General features: G+C 33.4%; 2 protein-coding genes across 3 annotated transcripts in view; one reads left to right on the top strand and one right to left on the bottom strand.

Annotated features, from left to right (window-relative positions):
* Positions 1 to 24,299, top strand: part of Glurb (metabotropic glutamate receptor B) — a 139,133-nt gene that overhangs the window by 51,174 nt on the left and 63,660 nt on the right. Inside the window, exon 2 of the mRNA XM_018452599.1 lies at positions 395 to 3,534. Coding sequence (XP_018308101.1) covers positions 411 to 3,534 — 3,124 coding nt within the window. The 5' untranslated portion in view covers positions 395 to 410. The remainder of the gene's footprint in view (positions 1 to 394; positions 3,535 to 24,299) is intronic.
* LOC108725543 (UNC93-like protein) overlaps positions 1 to 24,299 on the bottom strand; it is a 141,841-nt gene that overhangs the window by 73,909 nt on the left and 43,633 nt on the right. The window lies entirely within an intron of this gene.

The following is a 24,299-nucleotide window of genomic DNA, read 5'->3' as shown; positions in this document are numbered from 1 at the left end:
ATTTAGAATAATCTGTAATTTTTTCATAATTTTATTATTATCTTGAAAAAATATATATAAAACATCCTTAAAAGCTCATTAAAATGAGAGAGAGAGAGAGAGAGAGAGAGAGAGAGAGAGAGAGAGAGACACTTCTTTATGTTTTCCTTGTAAATTAATGCAAATTTCATTTTTACTTTGTTCGACAACTAATTTCGTACGCATTACTTCACTTTAGTATGTTTTATCTAATATTTTATATGCTCTGTGTGTGTGTATGTTTTAAATATAAACTGCATAAAAAAAAAAGAATAATAAATAAACATAATTTTGTACTGGCTGTGTGAATTCTTTGAAGTAAATTAATAAATATGAATAAATAATTGTAATTAATAAAGTACTTTGCTTTTTTCAGGATTTGGCAATGATTAATGAGACGAAGAGGTGATGTAATGTGGCGAAACTTTGGTTGGACGGCCATTCTGGCCATGTGGACGATATTCCTGATTTTGAACAGCGGCTTAACTGGTGAAATTGGTGAACGGATTCTCAATAATCCACAAAACAACAATGAAGATTCTCCTTATAAAATTCATCACGAAGAAACGTATCATGTCTTTGATAAGAACATTGATGATGATTCGAGGTTACGATACGCGAGAGAGAATTTTAAATCAAATGATCGTTCACCAATGCATGTGAAAGCAATTTCTCTGGAATTCAAAAATACGGAAAATCGCGATTCGCGACTCAGTGGATATGAAAAGCACATCGCGATGTCAAATGCAATGACTACGACGAAGTACTTGAAAGACGACAAAAGTGCGCGACTGATTACAAAAAGAGCAGCAACGGAAAACATATGGTTGTCAAAAGTTATCGTTATGAAAAAGTCAAAAAATACAAGAAATAATCTTAAGTTCATTTCTAGCCTACGCCCATCGCCATCGACGTTTCGAGAATCGGAAAGTACCTCAAGACGGAGAAGACGTAAGAAAAGAATTATCAATGTGTTCTTGAACGATCATAAAAAAGTAGAAACGATAAGACACGATACTCAGGCGTTGGATAAGAAAGACGGACAATGGAAAAAGCACGAGACGGATCAAATCTTCAGCGAAGAAAACGGAATGACCGAATTCCTTCCAGACAAATTCACAAAGAGTCAGCGTAGCGAGAAAGATTCTATACAAAAGTTTAAAAATTTCGATATCTCGCAACTCGAAACTACGAAAGGTATCGATTCCAGATACACCAATGAAAAACACAAACACAATAGAGATGAAAGAGATTCCTGCCAAAGTTTCGAGCAGACAAAAAACAACACGAATAAAGTGATTTACATTAAAACCAATGGCGAGTCTGAAAGAGTAGAGCCAACTTTTTCAAATTACTTACATTCAAAGGAAAATTGGAGTCGTGGGAGTGCAACTGTTATAACTACCACAGATAACGCAATCACAGAAAATTCACTCTACGATCGTTCCGTACCTGTCACTAAAACTACATTAATCTTCAGCTCCAAAATCTCGAACGCAAATGGAGAAGTTGGTGATGAAGAAAACACCGTAAGTCCGTATTACTCTTCGGAGGACGAATATTCGAAATCTTATAAAGCGGATAAGTTTCTAGCAACCAAAACGTACAAACGCGACGAATATTCAAAGATAGGATTTAAAGTAAGTACAGATACACATGAGAACAAGAAAGAAAACGGGAATATCGATCTGTTCACTTTTCACGTATTAAATTCGCTCGACAACCTTTTCACTAGAAAAAGAATCAGCTTTACGAGACGTCCCTTTTTATACAATAAAAGGAACTTATTAAAAGCAAGTGATATATCCGATTCGCAATCCCAATATCATTCTTCAAAAAGTAATAATAATATGAGACTAAATAGAAAAGTAGTGAATCTTAGCAAGATGCATATAAGAAAAAAAACGGAAGGAGAGAAGATTACTGCCGCTGCAAACTACGCGACGCACAATATGCATAAACTCGAACGTGATCTGTTATCAACTAATTTATTTACCAAGAAAAATGACAAATCCAACTTAGGCTATCAGATACCGGCGCGTATTTCAGTCACGCAGAAAAGGAATCCGATGCACGTACGACACGTCGAATCCGACGCGAACTGCGAGCGCCCGCAGACAACCGAGTTCGAGGCTGAAGTTCGTGACGCGTTTCGAATCAGCCTCTGGAATGTCTCCGATCCACCAAGGATCGCAAAATTCAGCAGCCTCCCCGAGGAAGCTCATAAACGCCCGACATACTCGAGGAAATTTCATGCAATCAATATCGGTGCACGGCCTCCACACATCGCTAAGACAACTAATGGAAGATCAGAATTCGACGAAGAGCCTCGAAGAATTTCAACCGAGAGCGTATCTATCTTTTTCGGTGCTGCGAATGTCAGCGATAATTCGACCGGGATGCAGAAGATTAATGGGCATGTGCAGTCATCGAGCAAACTTACGGATGAGTCTGGATTAGAAAATGTCAGAGTTACAACGAGACGAGGTAAAAACCATCGTGACACGCATGAAGAATCTGGATTTTATTCACGAAGCGGCAATGTCCATAACTCAAAGAATCGACGATACAAACGTCATGAAGATCGGAATACTCCAGAGATTTCGACATCAACCGAATTCGATAGTGAGACGTGGAAGACATCCGATATGACAAGGGCAACAGTAACGTCAAATTCGCTAATTGAATTTACTCTGAATCCATCCATTTCGACAACTCAAATAACTAACGAAGATCAAACATCAATTGACGCGAAAAAAGTTTTTACATCTGTGGAAACACTGCCGTATACTTCGAAATATAAAAAATTCCAGGAAGAGTGGCAATCAATCTCATTGACGACCGATCACGACGATAGATACACAAACACTCCGGCAACAATGGGTTCTGATGCTTCTGATTCATCAAAGATATCGTTGATAGATACTCCGAAAACGTTAAACGTCAGTTTGGTAGATACGCAATTTCAAATCGAAGCGCTCGATCGATCGAGCGTGATAACCAAAATAGGCAATTCTGTTATTCCGAAAGAGATTCCTTCATCTACGGAATCAAATGTATCTGACGCTACAAACAAGAACCTCTTCGATGTGTCTTCGACTGAGCTCATTAATTCACAAGAGGAACATGGTAATGAATCCGTTTGGACCATTGACCCATTTCGTCAAAGGAATAGTGATCCTTCTCAAGGTGTCTCCGAGAACATTACCACGGAGAACATCGTCGACTCATCGGCCGGTGACGTGCACTCAGATCAGTGGCCTGTAAAACATAGCGCGGTGGTGGAAGGTGATCTCGTCCTCGGGGGACTAATGATGGTGCACGAAAGGGAGGATACAATTACATGCGGACGTGTAATGCCTCAGGGTGGAGTTCAGGCTCTGGAAGCCATGCTATATACGCTGGACACTCTCAATGATCGGGAGATTGTGCCTGGAGTCAAGATCGGAGCGCATATACTCGATGACTGTGACAAGGACACGTACGGTCTTGAGATGGCAGTGGATTTCATTAAAGGTATGTATGTAGCACAACCGTGAAACATGATGATAATGCACTTTCTTATATATGTTGCACGTATCTAATACCGTACATTTCATACAGCGAATTTTTATCCTGCAATTCGTATCTGATACTATATTACATATTAAATTAATTCAGAAAATACGACGTTAAACCTAATGTATGAATCGTGTAAGTACTCTTCTTTAATAATATTGTATCATTTTCTTTCTCCTTACATTTAAAAATTGCTTTTCTTTATTCTTGATTTCAAAAACATACACACAACTTTATTCTTTCATATTTTATACTAAAACTAAAAGTAAGCGTAGAATTTTGCTTTTTTATGCAAAATTGAATATGATTATCATGTATTTCTCCTAAGAAAATTTCTCATCTACCATTGTCATTGAAAGCACTATGATGCCGCAGGCCTATAATATCTCTAGAGATTTAGAAAATTACGCTAGCGAAATCACCGCCATGTAATTTCTAATGAAATGAACTTGTTTCGTTATCGTCTTGATGCAGCGCAATGATTGGATACTCAAGACGAAAAGCATATATGCACGTATGTATATACCAGCAACATCGTTGGTCTTTTTACACGATAAAGAAATTTACATTTACGCGACAAAGAACATAGGCAAATTGCTTTTAAACCTGTTTTCCAATTTTTAAATATACATGAATAACGCATGTTGATTGCCATTTATTTTGTTTATTTCAATGTTTCAATATTTTTTCTATACTTATTCAAGAGAAATATAAAATTTATCAGAAAATCGTGATTAAAAATTTTCTATAAACAGTAACTTTCGTTAACTTGACATCTCTCTTTTTCATCGAAGATTGTATACAGGAGCAGTTAGTTACGACAAGCACTTTATATTTGATAAAGTAAATTCAAATGTCATATACAGGGTTGGGAAAAAGTTACTTTATAAAAGTAACTTGTTAACATTACCGTTATTCAAAAACTAACAAGTCGTTATAATTTTCGTTACATTTTTCTCAAATTTTGATGATCTTTTTTTAGAATAGTATATCTAATTGTTTATATTACTAATTGAGCAGTCAACACGAGATTTATAGTAGTTATAGTTAATCGCAACATAGTAAAAAAAACTCGTTTTTGCATGTTTCATACACATATTGTACAAAGTAACGATTATATTCGCTATCGTTACTAAAGAAGTGAAACTGCATTAGTAATAGAAATATGTAACGTTACACACACTCGTTATTGAAAAAAAAAAAGACTGTAACAGTAACGACGTTACAAGTAACGCGTCACTTCTCAACTCATCTCTATATATTAATAAATAAATAAAACAATATTAAATATCAATATTTCACAATTTTGAAGAAGCATATTTACTATCGGTAAGTTTCCCCGACCGACTGTCGGTAAATTTCCGGAAGTTGGGAAGAATCGAGCTTTTCACAAGGTAACGACTACCCCAGAAACTTGCAGAAACGCCAGCATTCGATAAATTTAAAACGAGATTTATCGTACGCCGAGGGGTTTCTGTGAATTTTATCGCTGCCAGTATAAATAACAAAAATAGTTTAATATCGAACGTCGGTTGCATCTATATAATTAATAGAGTATTTTCTCTCATTTTCATTTTTAACGTCAGAATTTCTTTTGTAAAATATCATATCTAGAAGAATTTACTTTAACTATTTGCAAAAGTATCTATTTTTTTTGTTAATTACGCAAAGTAATTTATTTTATAATTTTACGAAAAGAAGTAGAAGTTCTTTCTTCTGAGAGAATTTATAATTCTAGCTTGTTTTCCAATTTACAAAGTTTTCGCAAAGATATTTTTCGAATTAACACGTTTGCTTGAGGCAACGTGTAGAACCATTTGTAATTCAAAAGGAACAAACAGTTGTTGCATATGGTATAATTATTCTGTACCAGTTCAGTAAAAGTCAGTAGGAAATGTGCGCGCCACAGTAATACTAGTGCACTAGTGGTAATATCCGAAAAATTGAAGTCGTTGTATTATTCAACAGATACCAAGTAATGTGAGCTAACTAACTCCACTATGTCCGGAATACGAATTCTCTATTCAATTCATATATTTAATCTTGACCTGGGTTAATAGCTGTCGGTGAACGCGTGATACTGCGTCGCTGTAAGCATGCGTTCTACCAGCTGGCTCCAACTCGTTGGTATTCACGGTGGTCGTAATCGGTTTTATTGATACTTCCCCCAAAGAGAGATTTAAGCGGCTTATAGGCGCGGATAAATCCACAGAAGCTCGTCAAAAATCATCAGCGAACGAAAACTAAATTTGATAAAAAAAACTAGGTTGTTCATTTTACGATAAATTTATTAGGTCGCTTTCTCTCTCTCTCTCTCTCTCTCTCACAGACATATTTCCCCTTTCTCATTAAGTTCTTGATTTATGCTTCATTAATATTTTCCAAAAAAATTGTTATTTCCATTTCTGTATTCCTCCCATCGTAGACGTAAAACAGTTTACAGAATAATTTTCAAAAAATCAACGAAAATATGATTTTACGCATATTTACACATTATTAAACCGTGATTGTAACTAAACATAAACACTTAACACAACAATTAAAAATATAATATTTTACATAATCCAGATTGGGGAATAAAATTCTTTTTAATATAAAGTTTGTAATAATATATACATAGGTATAATATGCGCGTACAATTATAAATAAATTATAAATTATATTAATGTTGAATGAATGAAATAATTATAATATAATAGTTAATGTAATATAGTTATATCAAAAAATATTTGTGGGGGTAAAATCAGCAAAACATTTCATATATGCATATTCATATAAAGTGGTATGATAACCACGTGGAGAGAGCAGCTAGATTACAAATAGTTAAACCGAATTGATTCAACATGTTCGCGGTATGTGCGGATAATCTTCAAATCGATAGGTCTTTATAAGCCGTTAATTAATTTTGCATGCTGAATTTCTCGTTGAGAGCGTCGCGGACATTGCGGTCTATAATTATTATTACCTTCGATACAATTCGTTCTCTGCATGTGCAGAGTGTATCGTGAAATTACGATAACACAATTGTCATACGAGACAGCGTCATTTAGAACGATATTTTTTGAAGTTCGAAGAATTTTTAATAGACACCAAAAAAACAAAAATTACAAAATAAAATTTCAAAAACTATTTAATTATTTACATATCACTGCGTTAATAGAAAAGTGACATGTCTCAAAATTACTACTTTTTTAGTAAAGCATTTTTTAAAGAGAGAGAGAGAGAGAGAGAGTTCTGGATTAAAATAACGTTTCAATTTGGAGAGTGAATATGCAATGTTTATAACTTTACTTTTTTCCATTATACTTTCAATTATATTTGCTATACATTCAATTAATGTATTTTTTAGAACTATGTCATGAGTTTTAAAAATTCCAACACTGCAACTCAAGTATAAATTTCATCCTTTAGCAGAGGGATGTAAATTTCATCTCTTGTAACATTTTTGCATGTAATAAGCAAATGAGTTATAAATGTATCGTTTTTCCACAAAAATATTAATCGAAGGTCGATTTTTTCATCTCAAAAATGATAATTTTTTATTTGTATCACTTTTCTATCAATATAGCGAAATTTTCAATCATTTTGATGACTATAACAAATTATAATTATGAACTATTAACGATCCAGAGTATGCAAAAAAATGGAAGGTATAATACGTCTAAAATCCACTAATTTAATTGTAAACTGAAAATGTAATTTCACAGCGTTCGTTCCGAGTCGCTGCTTCCTCTTTGCTTCACAAGACACCCAGATGTAATGTTAATGTAGCATGCTTTACGAATCTCACTGTCATGATACTTGAACTGACTGCACAGATCTTTAGAATTAGTATGCCATAATGTAACATTTAATCTTAATGAGCAATAATACGTTTATATCACTCTCTATGGTTCTACACGCTTCAGAAAATCACAATATTAATAAATTACACATCACGTACATTTAGATTATTTCAAGATATCTAAATATTAAAAAAATAAAGCACATGTCATACTAACACACACACACACACATACATGCATCTACCTTAATGTAATTAAAACCTTTCATTTCTTTTAATTAAACTGTGACTAAACATGCTATTGATATTGAAACATTCTATCGACGAAATTCTATATACGTTTGTGGACACCATATTTGATACTGAACGGTGAATGACATCGTATATGTCATTAAAACATGAATGTTTTTGCTTTCGGACTGCACGCGAGCTCTCGAGATAATGTTGCTCCTAGTAGCGAACAGAGCAATTTGTCACGACTTGCTTCCCGACGAACGATTTAAAAACAACATTTTTCAATGTGCAACTCAGCTGAGACACTGCAGCAGGAGATAATGGCAAAATCGAATATCGCTGTACCTCGCGGAAGTGAGCAGTAATAACGATTTTATGAAAGTTTAATGAGACCAGAATTTCCACCAGGGAATGGCATTCTCATTCAAAGCGAGTCATTTACAAGAATAGAGAAGAATCTGCGAGATGCCTTATTAAAACGTTAACTGCCCTGTTAAAACGTTAATTATTATTGTTATGAAAATGTTAACGCTACCGGGGCAACGTCACGAATAGTGAGCCTTCGTGCAGAAATGCCTAATATTGTATGTATACATGTATCTATGTATTATATGTAATGAAATAATTCTTGAAATTACATCGCAGATAAAGAAACATAACTCGTCAACAAAACTTTTTTCAAACTTTGATTAAAAACCTTTTAACTTTTTACGATACAATTTTTAGGTAAAGCGACGGAATCGTTTGATGTAAATTTTGGGTATCGTAAAACTTCTCTCTGGAAAGCGCCAATAAACGCGTTCCTCTCTTTCTCCTGCAAGTCCCGAGTTGTTGATCAATGTTACGAGAATGTTACGCTGCGGTGGAATATTTAAACGAGTGCTCGCGTGGCCAATATATCGGAGCATCAAACGTATGCTTGCTTCCTTTGTGCAAGAATACTAACGTTGTAACATACTTTTATATAGACAATTTTTTCAAACTTTCATCCCGTTGCATCATCATTTTCTGCAAATGTTCTGGAAAACTATTTCGGCGTTGCCGGAAGTCACGTGTCAAGGGAATGGCATTCAATATCACTCTACATTTGTTGATCCTCTTATACAAGCATTGTGAAAATATTTTTTAATTTGTAAAACGATGCTATCCACGCGATAGCGATGTGATGTAATTTTTAAAATAAATTCTGTCCTTGTTCTGCATATTTGCATGAAGTTGCTATGTCGCATAGAAACGTACGTATTAAAAATTTTAAATAAATATTTAAAAAACCACGTATAGTTATTTCTATTCCTTTTTTTTAACAGAAAATAACCAACAAACTTTTCTCGTCATAAATTTGTATAGAATCATATTATGGCTTAAAAAGCTTTACGAATAAAAATGCGAGGATTCATTAACCATCTAGTGTCTAACGAGGTTTAAACCGGAGTTTTCCTAAATTAGTATGCACGATACTTAATGCTTTTTTTTTTACCAGGATTATACTCGACCACAGGTATTTATCAACCGTGCTTGTTACCAGTACTTTTCTCATAATTTTAGTCTCGTTACCAAAAAGTAATGCAAGGAATCCCGTATACTTAGCTGGATAAAAAAAAAAATAAAAATATTGTATAAACTTAAATGAATATGCAGCATATGACTTTATGCGGAAAGGCTCAGAAGTCGAGCAATGTTGTAGGTATACATGTATGTATAATTGCGGTATGCACCATGGAAATGCACGAGAAAATTGCAATAATTACGGCGATTCAACTGACGCCATTAAATTAAGTAATTTAAGTTTATACTGTCTTTAAGAAAACTCATGAACCAAAATAATTAAAACAAATAAGATTAATGTAAACTTGATATTCGATAATAATCTAAAAACTTATATTAAAAATTACAATAGTAAGTTGTAACATATGATTAAGAATCGTTGTAAAGAAGGAGGAGGAAGGAAAGAATGAAAAAGAAACATGGAAAAAATGTTTTCCTCTTGAATCCTCTCGAAAATTATACCACTTACAATTATATATATTGAGAGTTAAGCTAATTGAAACCTAATTTAGATGTTATAGCAAACCCAATACAAATAATCTGTTGTGTATTATCGCTAGAATTAACATAATTGAGTGATTTCGCAGCTGGCAGTATATGCCATCGCATAATATCAATCATAGCAACACCTTCCCTATATTCATATGATATTATTATTCAAAAATATATATTTTGTTAATATCTCTGAAATGTTATCTCTAAAAAATCATAACCTACTTACTTGGATAATTTTAAATGAAGGCTCTTAAAAAGAAGATAGAGTAAAAAATGGAAAACTATTAAAAAACCATTTTCTCCAGTGCTAAGAGAGTTCTTTCCGGGGAAAAAATCTGGCAAAAATGGGTTCTTTCCCGGCAATTTATATATTTCCTGGAAAATAACAACACTATGTATGATATTCATCATTATATTCGCTTTTGCAAAAAAAAATCACGCATAATTTAAAAAAGGACACGAGACAAAAGATACATATATAATGTAGCGCTATTTATAGAACATCGTTCAGCGGATGAATAATAATAGAAAAAAGTAATCTTTCAAGTCACGCGTTTCAAGTCATGCTCGCTTAAGGATCTGTTATAAATCACGGCTCTCGACTCGGTGAAAGCTAATCCCAGACAAAGCTTTAGATATTCTTAACAAATCACAGTCGATTGCACGGTTGCGACCCGGCACTTAACGAACTTATCTCGGCTTGCCCCTAGAGAATTGATCACCGAGATATAAGACTTCCGGCACGAATTTCCGAAGCCACCTCGGTCAGCTCCGGCTACGTGATCTCATAAGTAACTGCACAAAAACACGCCTAATCCATTTTCCGCAGCCATGATGCACCAAGTACGTGATCGCTATCATTTTCCTCCATTTTGCAATGTCGTTCAGTGCATTCGCGACTTTATAGATCCTGCGAATGGATAGTGCATGATCGTTTTATTTCTGTTTCCCTTTACTCATACGCTTTGCCGGCAAACGGATTAAATGAAACGTCAAAAAAATCGTCCGATATTCTTTTAAGAGCATTATATGTAGTAACGCGTGAATTGCTTTCCGGCTTTTCACTCTCATCCTTCGCGTTTTGTATAGCACTTTACAAGTAAAACTAATTAGACATAATTAGAGAGATTTCTTAATTTTATTGATTTCACAATTTCAATATACACGTCGCTAATGTCTTTTTGTCCAATTTCGCGTGTAAATACTCGTAAAACTAAACCCTTAAAAAGTAGATAAAGTTTCAAGAATCATGCATGTATTAATTGTATCGCTATTAGACTTTCACGCCTTTTTGCATAGTAGATAGTATAAGATAGATTTATGAATTATACGTCATAACCAGCTGATGTACCGAATTTCAAGATATTATTCCGCGTGTAACAGATGTCGCACATTTCTAGAAATTGCTCTCAATTTCTCGATAAATTAATCGCGGGATTGGTGCAACGCCAAACTGGGCCAGCCATTTCCTGCCACTGGGCTATCGTGTAGTTTTAAAGTCGTTCACCAAGAATTAAACGCGACATCCTACTGGTGATTCGAACTATCGGATGTTCTATTTATCTCGAATTTCTCTGAGTAGATATAATGAAATGGCAATAGACATTAATCGTCGATTTTTTAACAATTAATACGTTCCAATGAGATAGCCGAACAATCTTTCTCTCTAATTGGATAACTCTCATATGTCCTGCACTTTTCTCTAATTACTGTTCTTGCCCATTACGTGGATAGATAGATTGTACCTCGTTGCAGCTCGGACTTCGTGTAATCGTATCTCGAAAAATGTAATCGGAAGCTACGTTTTCACAAAAGATCTAATACCCAAGTACTGTATATAAGAATAGATAGATAATTGTCGTTGTGCGGTTAATGCAATAAATCTGATCGCGATATTATTCACTTTGTTTTTTTTTTTTCATTTAATAATGTTATTTAAAAACAATAAGAATCTTATTTTAGACTGTAACATGTGAGAACACAATCAATACTAGAAATTAAAATGCCTATAACGGTCGAAGCTAGATCATTAATGCTTAAATAATTTAATGTGAATTATATATGTACATGCATATATATACCATATTTGTAATCCTTCAAACTGCGCGCCTTGGTAGTATAAAGATAGAACGCTCACACGGAATACAACAGATACGGTTTCGACTCCTGGCTGAGGTAATATTTTTCGCAATAAATTTATTTAGTTTTTTAGCACATTAACATCTTTCTAATACGATGCCTAATTGTGCATCAAAATTATTAAGAATTGCTTGTCAATTTAATTTAATTCATGATATTATTACAGTAGTTTAATTGCGTTTATAAGTCCGGAAAACCAATTCGGCATGTAGTTTGAAAGACTAAAAATATGGTATCTATATATGCATGTATATGGTACCTATATATAATTCACATTGAATTATTTAAGCATTAATGATCTAGCTTCGACCGTTATAGGCATTTTAATTTCTAGTTATTTAGAAAGTCCTCATTTTCTAAAAGATGATATAATTAATAATGTAACACGACCAAAAAATCTTGTTACGTTTTCCGAGTATAAACAGGACATGTCTTTCAAATCTTCTTCTCTCAACATGGTTTTTAACTTAACACAGTTAGTAACTGTTCAACGTTAGCTCAGTTTTGCACATTAGCAACGTTTTTTGGGTTAGGTACAACACATTAAAGAACCATATACGGAAGACTAAACTGATAACAAAACGTGCGAAACGCGAAGATAATTGCAGTGCAAAATAACAACCGAAAATTCGTTATGTTAGGTACGTGTTAGAACTGCCAAAAACAAACGAATAGCGAAAAAAAAAATTTTTTGTTGTTTCAATTTTTTGAACGAAAAGAATTAGAAAATCAAATAATCTATTAGTACGACGCGGTAAAATCAAAAATGAGAGACATGAAAAAGACATCTCTTTGAATGTAGGTGATGTACATGTTGATAGGTGCGAGGTGGCTTGTTTCCGTTATGATAGCACCACATACAGTATACATTGCCGTGTAAGCTAATTACCGCAGTATTTTAGCCGCGCGAGACCACTCACCTCACGGACTACGAAATTACGCTGCGAGTTTTGACAAGGAAATATTTTCCAAAATGGATATGATTTATTATTACCAAACAGTTGCTTTAGTTATTCTCATAAAGCTTATTAAAATTTAATTACATTCATCATTACTCATATGCTAGTAAATATATTCAAATAAAAACTAATTAAGATTTAGTTATATCATTATTCCCTCCTAACTGCTGCTAACCAAAGGATAGCACAACGGGAATATGCGGTTCTTTATCTTTGCCATTTAATGCCGTGGTTGCACAAGAACCGGCTAGCTTAGTTTGGCTTTGTGATTAATTTATCGAGAAATTTACAACAATTCGTGTTTCAAGTAATTAATTAAAATGCATCAAAGAACCTTTGTAATACATTTTCGCATATGTATTGTTCTAAAAAAGCTAATATCATCAAGTAATATTGCGTTTCTAAATTTAATTAAAGTACACCTTTTTCGCAAACACTACGCGAACGTTATTTATATCGAAAGAATCTCGTTATCTTCAAAAATTCTCTTCAAGCCAAAATAATGTGCTCGTTGACACTAGCCATTATTTAACCGCTTGATATAAATTAGTATATACAGAAACAATACAGATCGCTATGCGAGACAGTATAGAAAAGAGAGGGCGCCAAGATACGGGGGAGAGAAAGGACCTATGAGAAAATGGTCAGACCGTTAGGAAGAGAGGGGTCGCAGGGTAGGAGAGAAGATTGGGAGAAGGGAGGAGGGTTGATACGTTCGAGGAGGGTAGCGTTGATGCAGTCGCACCAGCCAGTCAGTGACTGTTACGGCACAGTAACGCGCGCGCGTGCTCCTTTTCAAATCGTTTTCGGGCCTAACAAACTGAGAATTTTCATCGGAATATGACATAAAATTTGTTGCAAATGGATGATCGCGCTAATCAAATAATCGACAATCGTATCCGTCGATGCTGTCTCTCGTTTTTCGCCGTTCGCGATTTAGAAGTTTCCGCGGTAATCCGCGTGTTATACAAGTGACGGAAAGGATGGCTTCTTGCAAAGCTTCTTGCAAGATATCCTTCTAATTTTTTGCACGTGCATTTTGAAATTCTTAACGCTTCGCGGAAAGAGTAATGTGAGCAAAGTGTATTGAATTAATGTGCCGTCTTTGCGCAATCTAAAATGAAACACCAAACGAAGATAATAAGTAATCAAGTGGGCGGACTTAACTGACAAAGAGACGCTCTTGAAGTCCTGATGATGAAACATCCTCGAGCTTGCAATTCGATTATACGTTTATCTCACGAGTATGTGACAACGACGATTTATTACTATGGTATTATATCGTTATCGATTGCCCGTTAAAACATCCCCCTTCACATAAATATATTTATCTAAATTTATTCGAGAAATTATTCACAAAAAAATGAAATATTAGTGACTCGCCTTTTTAAACTGTTTTTGTGCACTATAAATAATAATCATTTGTTTTGCTGTTGTAAACCTGGACTTTTTCTGTTAGCAGTTTTTCGAAATATGTATCTGTAAGATACGTATTCCTGGTAGAGATATTGTCATTCAAACAATTGCCGTGAAAGCATTAAACGAGTTATTTGTGCTAAAACACAAATAATTTTTCTAAAACAGGTGACTAAATAAATCGTTAAAACAGGCGAATAAACAAATCGTGAATAAATTGCGACAAAAACAGAGTTGTTCAATTTGACAATCAATTATTGTGCGCCAGATTTTCGATTAGCTGACAAAAAATTAAATCAAAAGTTTGTACGCAGTTTTTTCAATTTATAGCATAAATTTCATGCGACAAATATGCTGTGCGCGACATTTATCTTCTAGATAAAAATTGAATTAAAAAATAATATTTAAAAAAGTACAGTAATATATTGAGCAACATACGAAACATTTCTTTTCAACATTATCATTATATTATACTTTTAAAGTAATTTTATTATAAAATCTGCTAGGACACATCCCCCTTAATTTACAATAAAAAAAATTATTTTTAAAAATGTACTACAGTCATCTTTAACATAGCTTTGAATAATTCAAAACAAATTTTCGATATTATGATTATCATCGTCATGTAATTTCTTCTTTAGTAATCTCAAGTAAATTACTTTCCCGAACCTTGAGATTAAGACATAATATAACTTTTCTGCAAAAGATATCGTTAAAAATTCTGTCTACATAAAGTAAGTAGTAACCAAAGTTACAATCTATGGCTAAGTAACTTTGTCTTCCTCTCCAAATAGAAACTTTAGGAAATACGATCTAGAATCCTCAGGTTTGAGCAATTAATGGAAACAGTTGAGTAAGAGAGAGAGAGAGAGAGAGAGAGAGAGAGATGTACATTGTCTATTATATTTCATTTAGTTCTAAGCCGAATTGTGCGGTTGTTTTGTGAAATATTTGATGCAAGTTCGATGAAGATCTCTGCTGCATTTTGGCCAAAATTCTGTGAATTATCAATTAATTGGGTGGTTTGCAATTACGATTAATTTTGCTGCTTAATTAACTGCGACATTATAGCTGAGACTTTGAAAATTATCCCGACTTCATGATCTATTTAATTCTTTGTCTATTTAATCCAATAATCAATTGCGCGTAATACAATTGACGATATACAATACGAATAACGATAAATATTTTAAAGAATAAATAATTTCCAGCGAAATTATTTCAAAACAGTGATGATTAAGTGAAATGCGTTTCCTATATCAAGCAAATTTAATTAATATATAACTTGCATGATATGAGAAATATGCATATTGTGAACTATTGCATAATATTAATAGTTTATATATTTAATAATTATATATGTACATAAGCAAATTATATTATGTTAATTATCATGAGTGTAGAATAACAGAAGAACGATATTAGTATGCACATCAATATCCACTACTGTATGTGAAACATAAATAATTTATATATCTAAAACTAAAAGATTTACATATCTAAAATTAAAAAACTTTGTAAAAATCACAGGAGCAAAATTATTCTATTCGTTAATTACGTTTCTCTTTTTTTCTTTTGGCTTGTTCGTTCATTACTTCTTTAATCTTCGTGCCATGCATTATTATTTTATAAAACTGCGCGCGCGCGCGTTATTACTAATAACAATCACCGATCTCAAAATCCTGGGACTCGTGATTGCGTGCTAAACCAACGGTGAAAAGCAATTGATTTGACGAGCAGATGTTCGCAATCAGCGTAAATTTAGCATTCGAAAAACAACGCATCGTTAATAAATGAATTCCTGCTATCACCGTCAACAAAATGGACTTTCCCGTACGCTTCGATATCACTATCGAACCATTATTGCTATTTTAGCCGTTTATTATGTTTTTATGATATTCATTACAACATTGTATATTATAGAATTTCGGGTTATGAATCAAATTACTTGTGCATTACTCGAGAGAAATAAATTAGGAATATAGGAAACAAAGGGTGCAGGAAGATGAATGCATTTTCGTGATTTGTGAATGCTCAATCAACAATAGTCTATTCTTGTCATTTAATAATAACAAGAAATATTAACTTTTCTTTGATAACATATAAGTATTATATCAATTTTAACAAAGATAAATTGATATGTCATTTGTAAAATTTCTAATCAAAACGTTATACTTAAATAGCTTTTAATAGTATCATAAAAGTGTTGTTATTTTATGACTGAAATAATTTACTGAAACGATAAGGAGTGCTGAAACAATTAGAACAGATATATAGAATGTGTAATGAATTATCGTGCCTTTTCTTTTAACAGATGCTTTAATGGATCCACCTTAACGAGTGAATTTTCTCTCTCTAGAGAACTAATGTATAAAACTAGTTCAAGAATAAAACTTTTACTATCTATTAGAATATCATGAACTTTAATTAACATCATTATCATGAATATTAAGTAACTGTATAATTCAGCCATAAAATTTTTGTTAAAGAAAAATCAATTCTGAATTCGTCAAACTGTGAGGAAAAACTCGGCACCATTTCTAATGTAGCTTCTATCTCCTGCTTCGGATTGCAATCATCTCCTCCCTCTGCTCTTTGCTATATGTATCTATATACAATAAGTACAATACCGACCATGTAGGAACAGTGAGCAACAGGTCGTCAAGGAGTGACACTTGGTCATGCTTCTATTGAACGCTCATGCGTGAGATCGTAAAGTCTTTCCTGTAATTCATAACGCATGTCCGCGTACAAAAAGAAATTGTACAAGAGCATTCCGACACGGTGCAGCGCCATCAAACTTCCGTCGGAGTTTGAGCAGCGCAACAGGTACACATTCCGCAACAACGAATTACAACCGACCTCGGTCCGTCGTTCCGACGATCGTTTGGCAAACCTAGAAGTTCAGGAACAACGCAACTTTCAGCGACGTAGCCACGTCGAAGTTTTTAATTACACAAAATCCGGAGTCGTTATCGACGTGCGACCGCACGCCCGCGCTTGCACATCTGCAATTTCTCGACCATGCAACGCGGCGTGGCGCTTCGTGACCGAGCAATTTAAACTTGCGGCTTGCACGATACCACCTGCGGGTTCGAAGCTCGGAAGACCCATCAAAATTTCCGATAGCAGGGTCGTCACCGAACTGATAGTGTTGGATAACAGTTGTCTTGATACGGCGTAACAATTTGTCTAAACAACTTTATTTCGTTGAATGCATATCAGTTTTTAACGCATCTGTATAATTTCGTCTTCTATAGAAAGAAAGAAGAACATAATTAAAAATATCTTCAAAGTTATTTTTGTTTTATTGTTAATATCGACACGAAATCAAGAAAATAAGCGTTAATCACAATCAATCGTAAAATATTTTAAAATACCCGACTGTATGTGAATATAATACAGTAAAAAAAGAAGCGAGAGAAAGTGTTGGACGTAATAGGCGATAAATATTTTTTTTTTTTCGAGAATTAGAAAGGAAGGTGATAAGTTATCATGAAAACAATGGTGAGTTCCAGGTCGGCAATAAATTCATTCTAATTTTTACGCGTAAATGACGTGGTTTAAATCGGTAAATGTTCCGACGAGCAAACGCGTTAATGCACCACATTTCATCCTTTACGTAAAAATGTTGAAAAATTATGACGGTCTAAAGGTCGCACATAAAATTTGCACAAAACTTAGAAGGAACGTGCAACACTAGGAAAGACAAGTCCCGTATAATAAAAACAAATGGAAAATTACACCGGCATCATGACGACACATGTATGTTGCCTCTGCACCTCCAAGATCTCTTACATTAGCATACTGGTAACATATGTCGCGACATATCGTTCTTCAGAAAACTACATGTCTTCTGTATAAATCACAAGATGCGCCTCAATTATAATTGTAAAGTTTACAAATTTTGTTTTCAATTAAGTTGGTAATCATTGATATTTTTTCGTTCTTCTGCCCGGTTAATTAAATATTTTATCTACATACATATTTATGTACGTATTCGGTATAAATTTAAATGGTTCGTATTTTTGGAATCTGCAAATAATTAATTTGATAAATTATGATTTATTTTCAATATGACATTTTTATTTCAAAATGTTGAATTGAAAATAACATGTAGCGCATTCAACTTGTGAATCAGTTGCTGCCCACTTCTGATATATGTTATACATACAGAATACGAAAAACTCGATCAATCGAATCTCTCCTAGCCCGCATTGGCACGTCCTTTCCGTCGATCGTGCGCAAGACCTCCGATCTTCCTCTCGAAGCTGATATCGCCTTTCCGTTCATATTGCCAAGGAAGAGTAGCGACGTAAATCATCGTGAATTCAAAGCCCGAGGCAGACAAGCGAAAGCCACGACAACATCGAAATCGCCAACGTGCCGGAAACCTGAAGCTAGTAACAAACAACATAATTTACCGATTATGACGTCATGAAGTTTCTGCTTCTGGCATTATTGAGCTGCATCTGCTCGGCCGATGATCGACGTTTAAGGTCTATTAAACAATGGGCCAGGAAGATCGACATTTCGAAGACCGATAACATCTCACGTATACCGTTATTGAATAAATATGTGGACTTGATGACTGATGCCGTGAGACTGCGTCACTACGATAATCGCATGGGTATACGTTTGAGCCATTTTCACAATGAATTACCTCATCCGATCAGACATCGACGTCATCAATCTCGATCGATGGAACCGAACGGCCTGATCCATCATCTTAGCTGGCCAGTGAAGAAGGAAGCGGTGGTCGAAGGTGATCTCGTGCTAGGTGGCCTGATGATGGTTCACGAGAGAGAGGATACCGTCACGTGCGGACCCGTGATGCCTCAGGGAGGTGTTCAAGCGTTAGAGGCAATGCTTTATACTCTCGATATTCTCAATCAACGAGAAATCGTCCCAGGAGTTAAGATCGGGGCTCACATACTCGATGATTGTGACAAGGATACGTACGGTCTTGAAATGGCGGTAGATTTCATTAAAGGTACGTACACGTTGATTTATTGAAATCTGATAGTGAGCTCTTCATTCTAATTCGTAGTTAATTGTTCTCGAACTAAAGGAAACAGCAAATTGAAAATGACCTAAAAACTGCGTCTTTCCATTTTTACGTTATATAGTTTTCAGCTCAACGATCGTTCGTCGATAAAAATCGTCAAATATTAGAATTCACGTTCAATATCGAGATACACAGATTCAGTAAATAACATGTGTTTGTCGAATGTTATTTGATACGTGAACTTATTCATCTTCATGCTCGTGGATCGCTTTTTAATTAACGCATTGCAAAAGAAAGCCTCTATACGCTCTTTACAAAAGATTCATATATGTCAATGAATGATGGAACATAAATTTCTCATCAAAGTTGATGTTTGATGCTATAACGACACATATTATCAGTACACTGTCACCTGAGTAGTATTCAATGAAGTCATTCGTGCATTGTCATTGTCCCGTATAAAACGACATACCATGAATATCGATAATGACATTTAATAATAGAAGCTATTATAATACTACAATAATCTCTTTTCGTCAGCTATTCATGATGGAATAAGATATATAAAGACGCATTAAAATAATTTAATACGCTAACATTTATTTTACTAAACATCATGCAAACTTATAATTTTTTAAATTCATGCAATGAAATGTATATGGATATTCAAAAACTATCAGAAACAGATTTGACAAATGTCTTAAAACAGGAATTATGCGTGTTAACTAATAAAGTTTTAATCAGATTAACAAAGTTAATAATAAATTGGATATCGATATTCAAAATGTCACGTAATAATTTCCCACTCACATATATCACGTTTTCGAAGTCTATTAAAAAAGATCAAATATTCGTTATTACGTACGATAAACGCGAATCAATATATTACATGTATCTATAGAAAAATCAATTACTAAAGATAAAACCATTATAGAGATATCGTATCTCAAAATGAAAATCGGATTACACGACGAGATATGATGGCAGTCGCGTTTTGTAATGGTAATTAAATTAGACTGTTAATTCGTCCAATACTTTATTAGACTAGATTCTCTTGTATTTGAATTGCACATTGCTGTGGCAAAACAAGTGTACTTAGTACACTTAGTACGAATGTCTAACTTATTACTAAAGATACTTCAGATAAAATTAACTTAGCGCAAGTACTGAATATTTAATCAGTTCCTTTACGCGCTCATAGCAAGCGATTTTTTAAAAATTCTCTTTTCACAAGATGAATTTAAATCCTTGCCCGCGATCCTTTCAAAGTAGTCTTTCGCTCTTCTCGCACGTAGAAAAGAAAAACGTGACTTCCGAGTGATGTAAGGCTGCTAAAAAATCAAGCAGCGAGTCACAGCCATCCGTTGATTCTAACCGGTGAGGTGGCAAACTCTAGTTCGGTTTATGAATTTCAATGTATTCCGGAAGATAAAATGTCACCTTTCCCACGTGATATGTACGTGGAAATGTGAACGATTTTATTCACAACAGAAAATCGTTTGAAAGCTCGACTGCTCTTAGCGTGCAGAAGATGCACAACATATTAAATTGATATCGTATGATGTATGTATAAGGAAATATGTAAAACTCGTAATACGTAAAGGCAAATGCGATACCTATTCGATAGTTATAACGAACATGACCGACATGTCATGCGTAAAAGACTCAAAAAGTACACCTTGAAAAACTCGCTTAAAAAATGCACAGGAGATATTATTTCAACTTTAATGGGTGATATATATACTATCCACAGTTAATTCTACTTAATGGTGCCCTGTGTACATTTACTTTTCCGTACTACTCGTTAATTATTTTTCTTTTGCTACATTCTCGCTGATGCACATTCTTAATTCCATGTTCCCATCCCTAGCTAGATGTGATCAAAAACTTAAAATGTTTTTACTATTCACAGAAGGAAAATATAATGGTCATACATCTTTGCAGATATTTATCTCCCATTAAAGTTAGCGAAAACGACAAAAAAATTACAAACTGTCTTTATTAAATTTGTCTTTATTAAATTTTAATTGTTATAATTAAAAGTAAACTTGGTTGATAAGAAATAATTATTCTGTAGTAAAAGTTAACATTGAAAGAAAAGATTGGCTATTGCGGTAAATTAGATGGTAAAACATGGCATAGTATTTTTAATTGGCAGTAGCAGCCAATTTTTGGTTGCTTTAACCTATTCGCAATGTCAATACAGGATTTCAATAGGCTAATGCAACCAAAAATTGGTTGCTGCAATCAATTAAAAATGCTATGCCATATTTAATCAATCTTTTCTTTCATTGTATAATCGTTAAATTCCTAACAAGCATATTATACTACTGATACTTTGTAACTACTTTATTTTTTTATGATGATTTCTAGATATCTTATGTATCAGTAAAAAATAGTTAATAGCTTTCATTATTTGTTAATAAATTTACTGGATCAACCTATTTAAATGGTTTGATCATACGAAAAAGTATGAAAATTATCCACACGCGTGTCTCAAAATTTTTCCAATTATATATGTGAATAGCTATTATATTCAGTTCTAAGTGTACCTTACATACGTCTGTCATTTCGAAGCTATAACTCTTTTGAAAGTTTGAATATCTTTTTGCTCCCGTTTCATTAAAACACAACACGCGCGATATTTCAGAGGACATGCATCACAATTTACAGCGTTTATTGCATACGGATAGCTTCCAAAAAAAAAAACAAGAAAATATGATCTATCTGGTGCAAAATAAAAAATATATGCTATACAGTTGCACAAAAATGTTCAATTTAAACGCTAATTTGGAAGAACAAATTAACTTTGCAACTACTTATGATTCGAACAAGCGATCGAAGTTTGGTGCAGACGGTTGCGGATATCATGTATACGGACATATGCATTATTCATATTCAGTGACGCCAATACCAAAACAAATTTTTCTTTAAAGTTTCATTTGTTATTATTTATATATTTGATACGTTGTAAAATATAAAAGTCAGTTATAGAAAAAATGATACAATCCAATTAAGACACAAATAGTTATCATTATTTCGACAATAAAAGAAAAATAAATGCAATGATTATGACAGTTTATTTTTTTATGTACAATAAATTAAAACCAATTCGAAACTGTTCACGAATAAATAATGTACATTAGGGCATTATGTTTTGACGTGTAAATTTAAAATTAATAATTATATAATAGTATATTAATGCATATTTGTACAACATGAGATGCATAAATTTAAACAGCCATTAAAATTTAGTGTTCACTCACTTTCTCTTACAGCTGTAATGAGGGAACATATTTGTCATTAGAATCTACTACGTAGATGCTCTGTCTACACGATCCTGGTTATTAAATTTTGTTATTGAACGACTTGGCACGACTCCATTATATGGACGATATAATCTTGACGTTAATAAATACGAAGTGAAAACGTACACCCTAGGCTGGTATTAACTATATAAATTTGACGCAGATCCAGGATTACATAAGCACGCGTTAGAGTTGCCACAACGGATAGTTGTCTTACCTTGAACACTCTACGTCGTAGAAGAAATCGTCATCCCTAGTAGATCTTATCCTTAGAATAACACTAGAAGACCGTGAGAATTTTCTCCAATATTTCGTCCGTTTGTGACGCGAGTTTAAAGTTTCGAGTTTCAATACGTACTTCGTTGTTCCGAGAAAACGAATTATTCTCATCAATTATCTATATCGTAACGACACGAAACTTTTTAGTTGACAGTTTTGACAGCCTGTTCGAGATTGCAGCAAAGTAACTTGTCATTACAATTGAAATTTCTTCAATTATTTGTTATATTGTTATAGTATAGTTCGCGTTTGCCTCCAATAAAATGACGAGATAAATCTGCGAATAAGAATTGTTTAATCCTAATGTGATATATTTTTTGAAATATTTAGTTAAATACAATAAAATTATATAAATTAATCAATCTGGAGACACGGTAGTGTCTCGGCGCTAAGATTATAAATATTTGTATGACATTTGTTTCTACATTCAACATTGTTAACGTCTATTTATAATTTTGTCTTTTATTTCGAAATCCTCCTTGATAATTCACGCATACAAGATTTAAAATATCAATAAAGATGAATATAGAGCAATGAAATTGAAATGGATAAGGAATAAGATCAAATTTCAAAATCGTACAAATAGTCAAAAGCCATTATTTAAAAAACAGAATCTTTTGCCTGAAATTTGTCACCTTTATCTTCTTTGAACAAGACAACGACCACACGTGCAGTTTGATCCCTTTTGATATCCATTCACGTTAGATATTTGATCGCATAAATTTTCGCGACCCGCATTACGATCCATGATCACGATAGACGTCGACAAACGAGATAGAAAGACATCTGTGATAAAAAATGGTTCGATGTTAGCACTTTCTTACGTGACCATTAATAAATATATATATAATATATCTAATGTATAATAAAATGAAGTAATTTCTGTTATAATCAAATATTCTAATGTAATGTATTAGAATACATATGTTTTTTTGTATAAATATAAAATATGTTGTAATAAATTAAAACAGAACAATTAACAGAACAGATAAAATTGTGTATTTTTTTCCATTATTATTGCATTTTTTGCAATATTATTCTTAACAATTTTCTTTCTACACTAATTTGAGAATTTTTATACGATCTTTATATAAATATAAATATAAATATGTGTATTACTAATAAATTTTTTAATCACTGATTTATGAACTTATGCTGTTTATTTATAAAATATACGTCTATTCACTTCTTCATTTATATAGCATTTGCAGTGCTCTTTGTGATAATTTTCCTGCCATTTTCACACAGAAATAACCCCTTAATTTAATTAAAATGCTCAGACAAAGGAAATTATGAAATCGACTTTAATTTCCGCGCGTACGTGAGATGTGATACTAATACAATAGTACTTATAAGATTATCAAAGCATCGCTATCTTTTAAATAACATCCAGCAAAAATGATTCTGGTATATTTTATGACTTCCATTCGCTATTCTGCAAATGATACATGCTCACGAAACACGCGTCTTTTACCAATCTCATGAAAATTTATCCAATTTTATCTGACTGTATCCAGCGACAGGATAATAAAAGTACCTTTGATTTGAAAGAAAGG

This window comes from Mycetomoellerius zeteki, unplaced genomic scaffold, assembly GCF_001594055.1.
Source record: "Mycetomoellerius zeteki isolate Tzet28-1 unplaced genomic scaffold, Tzet1.0 scaffold35, whole genome shotgun sequence".
In the NCBI taxonomy this organism is placed as follows: Eukaryota; Metazoa; Arthropoda; class Insecta; order Hymenoptera; family Formicidae; genus Mycetomoellerius; species Mycetomoellerius zeteki.
The sequence above is the reverse complement of the archived record's forward strand: the minus strand, read 5'-3'. Positions and strand labels throughout refer to the sequence as shown.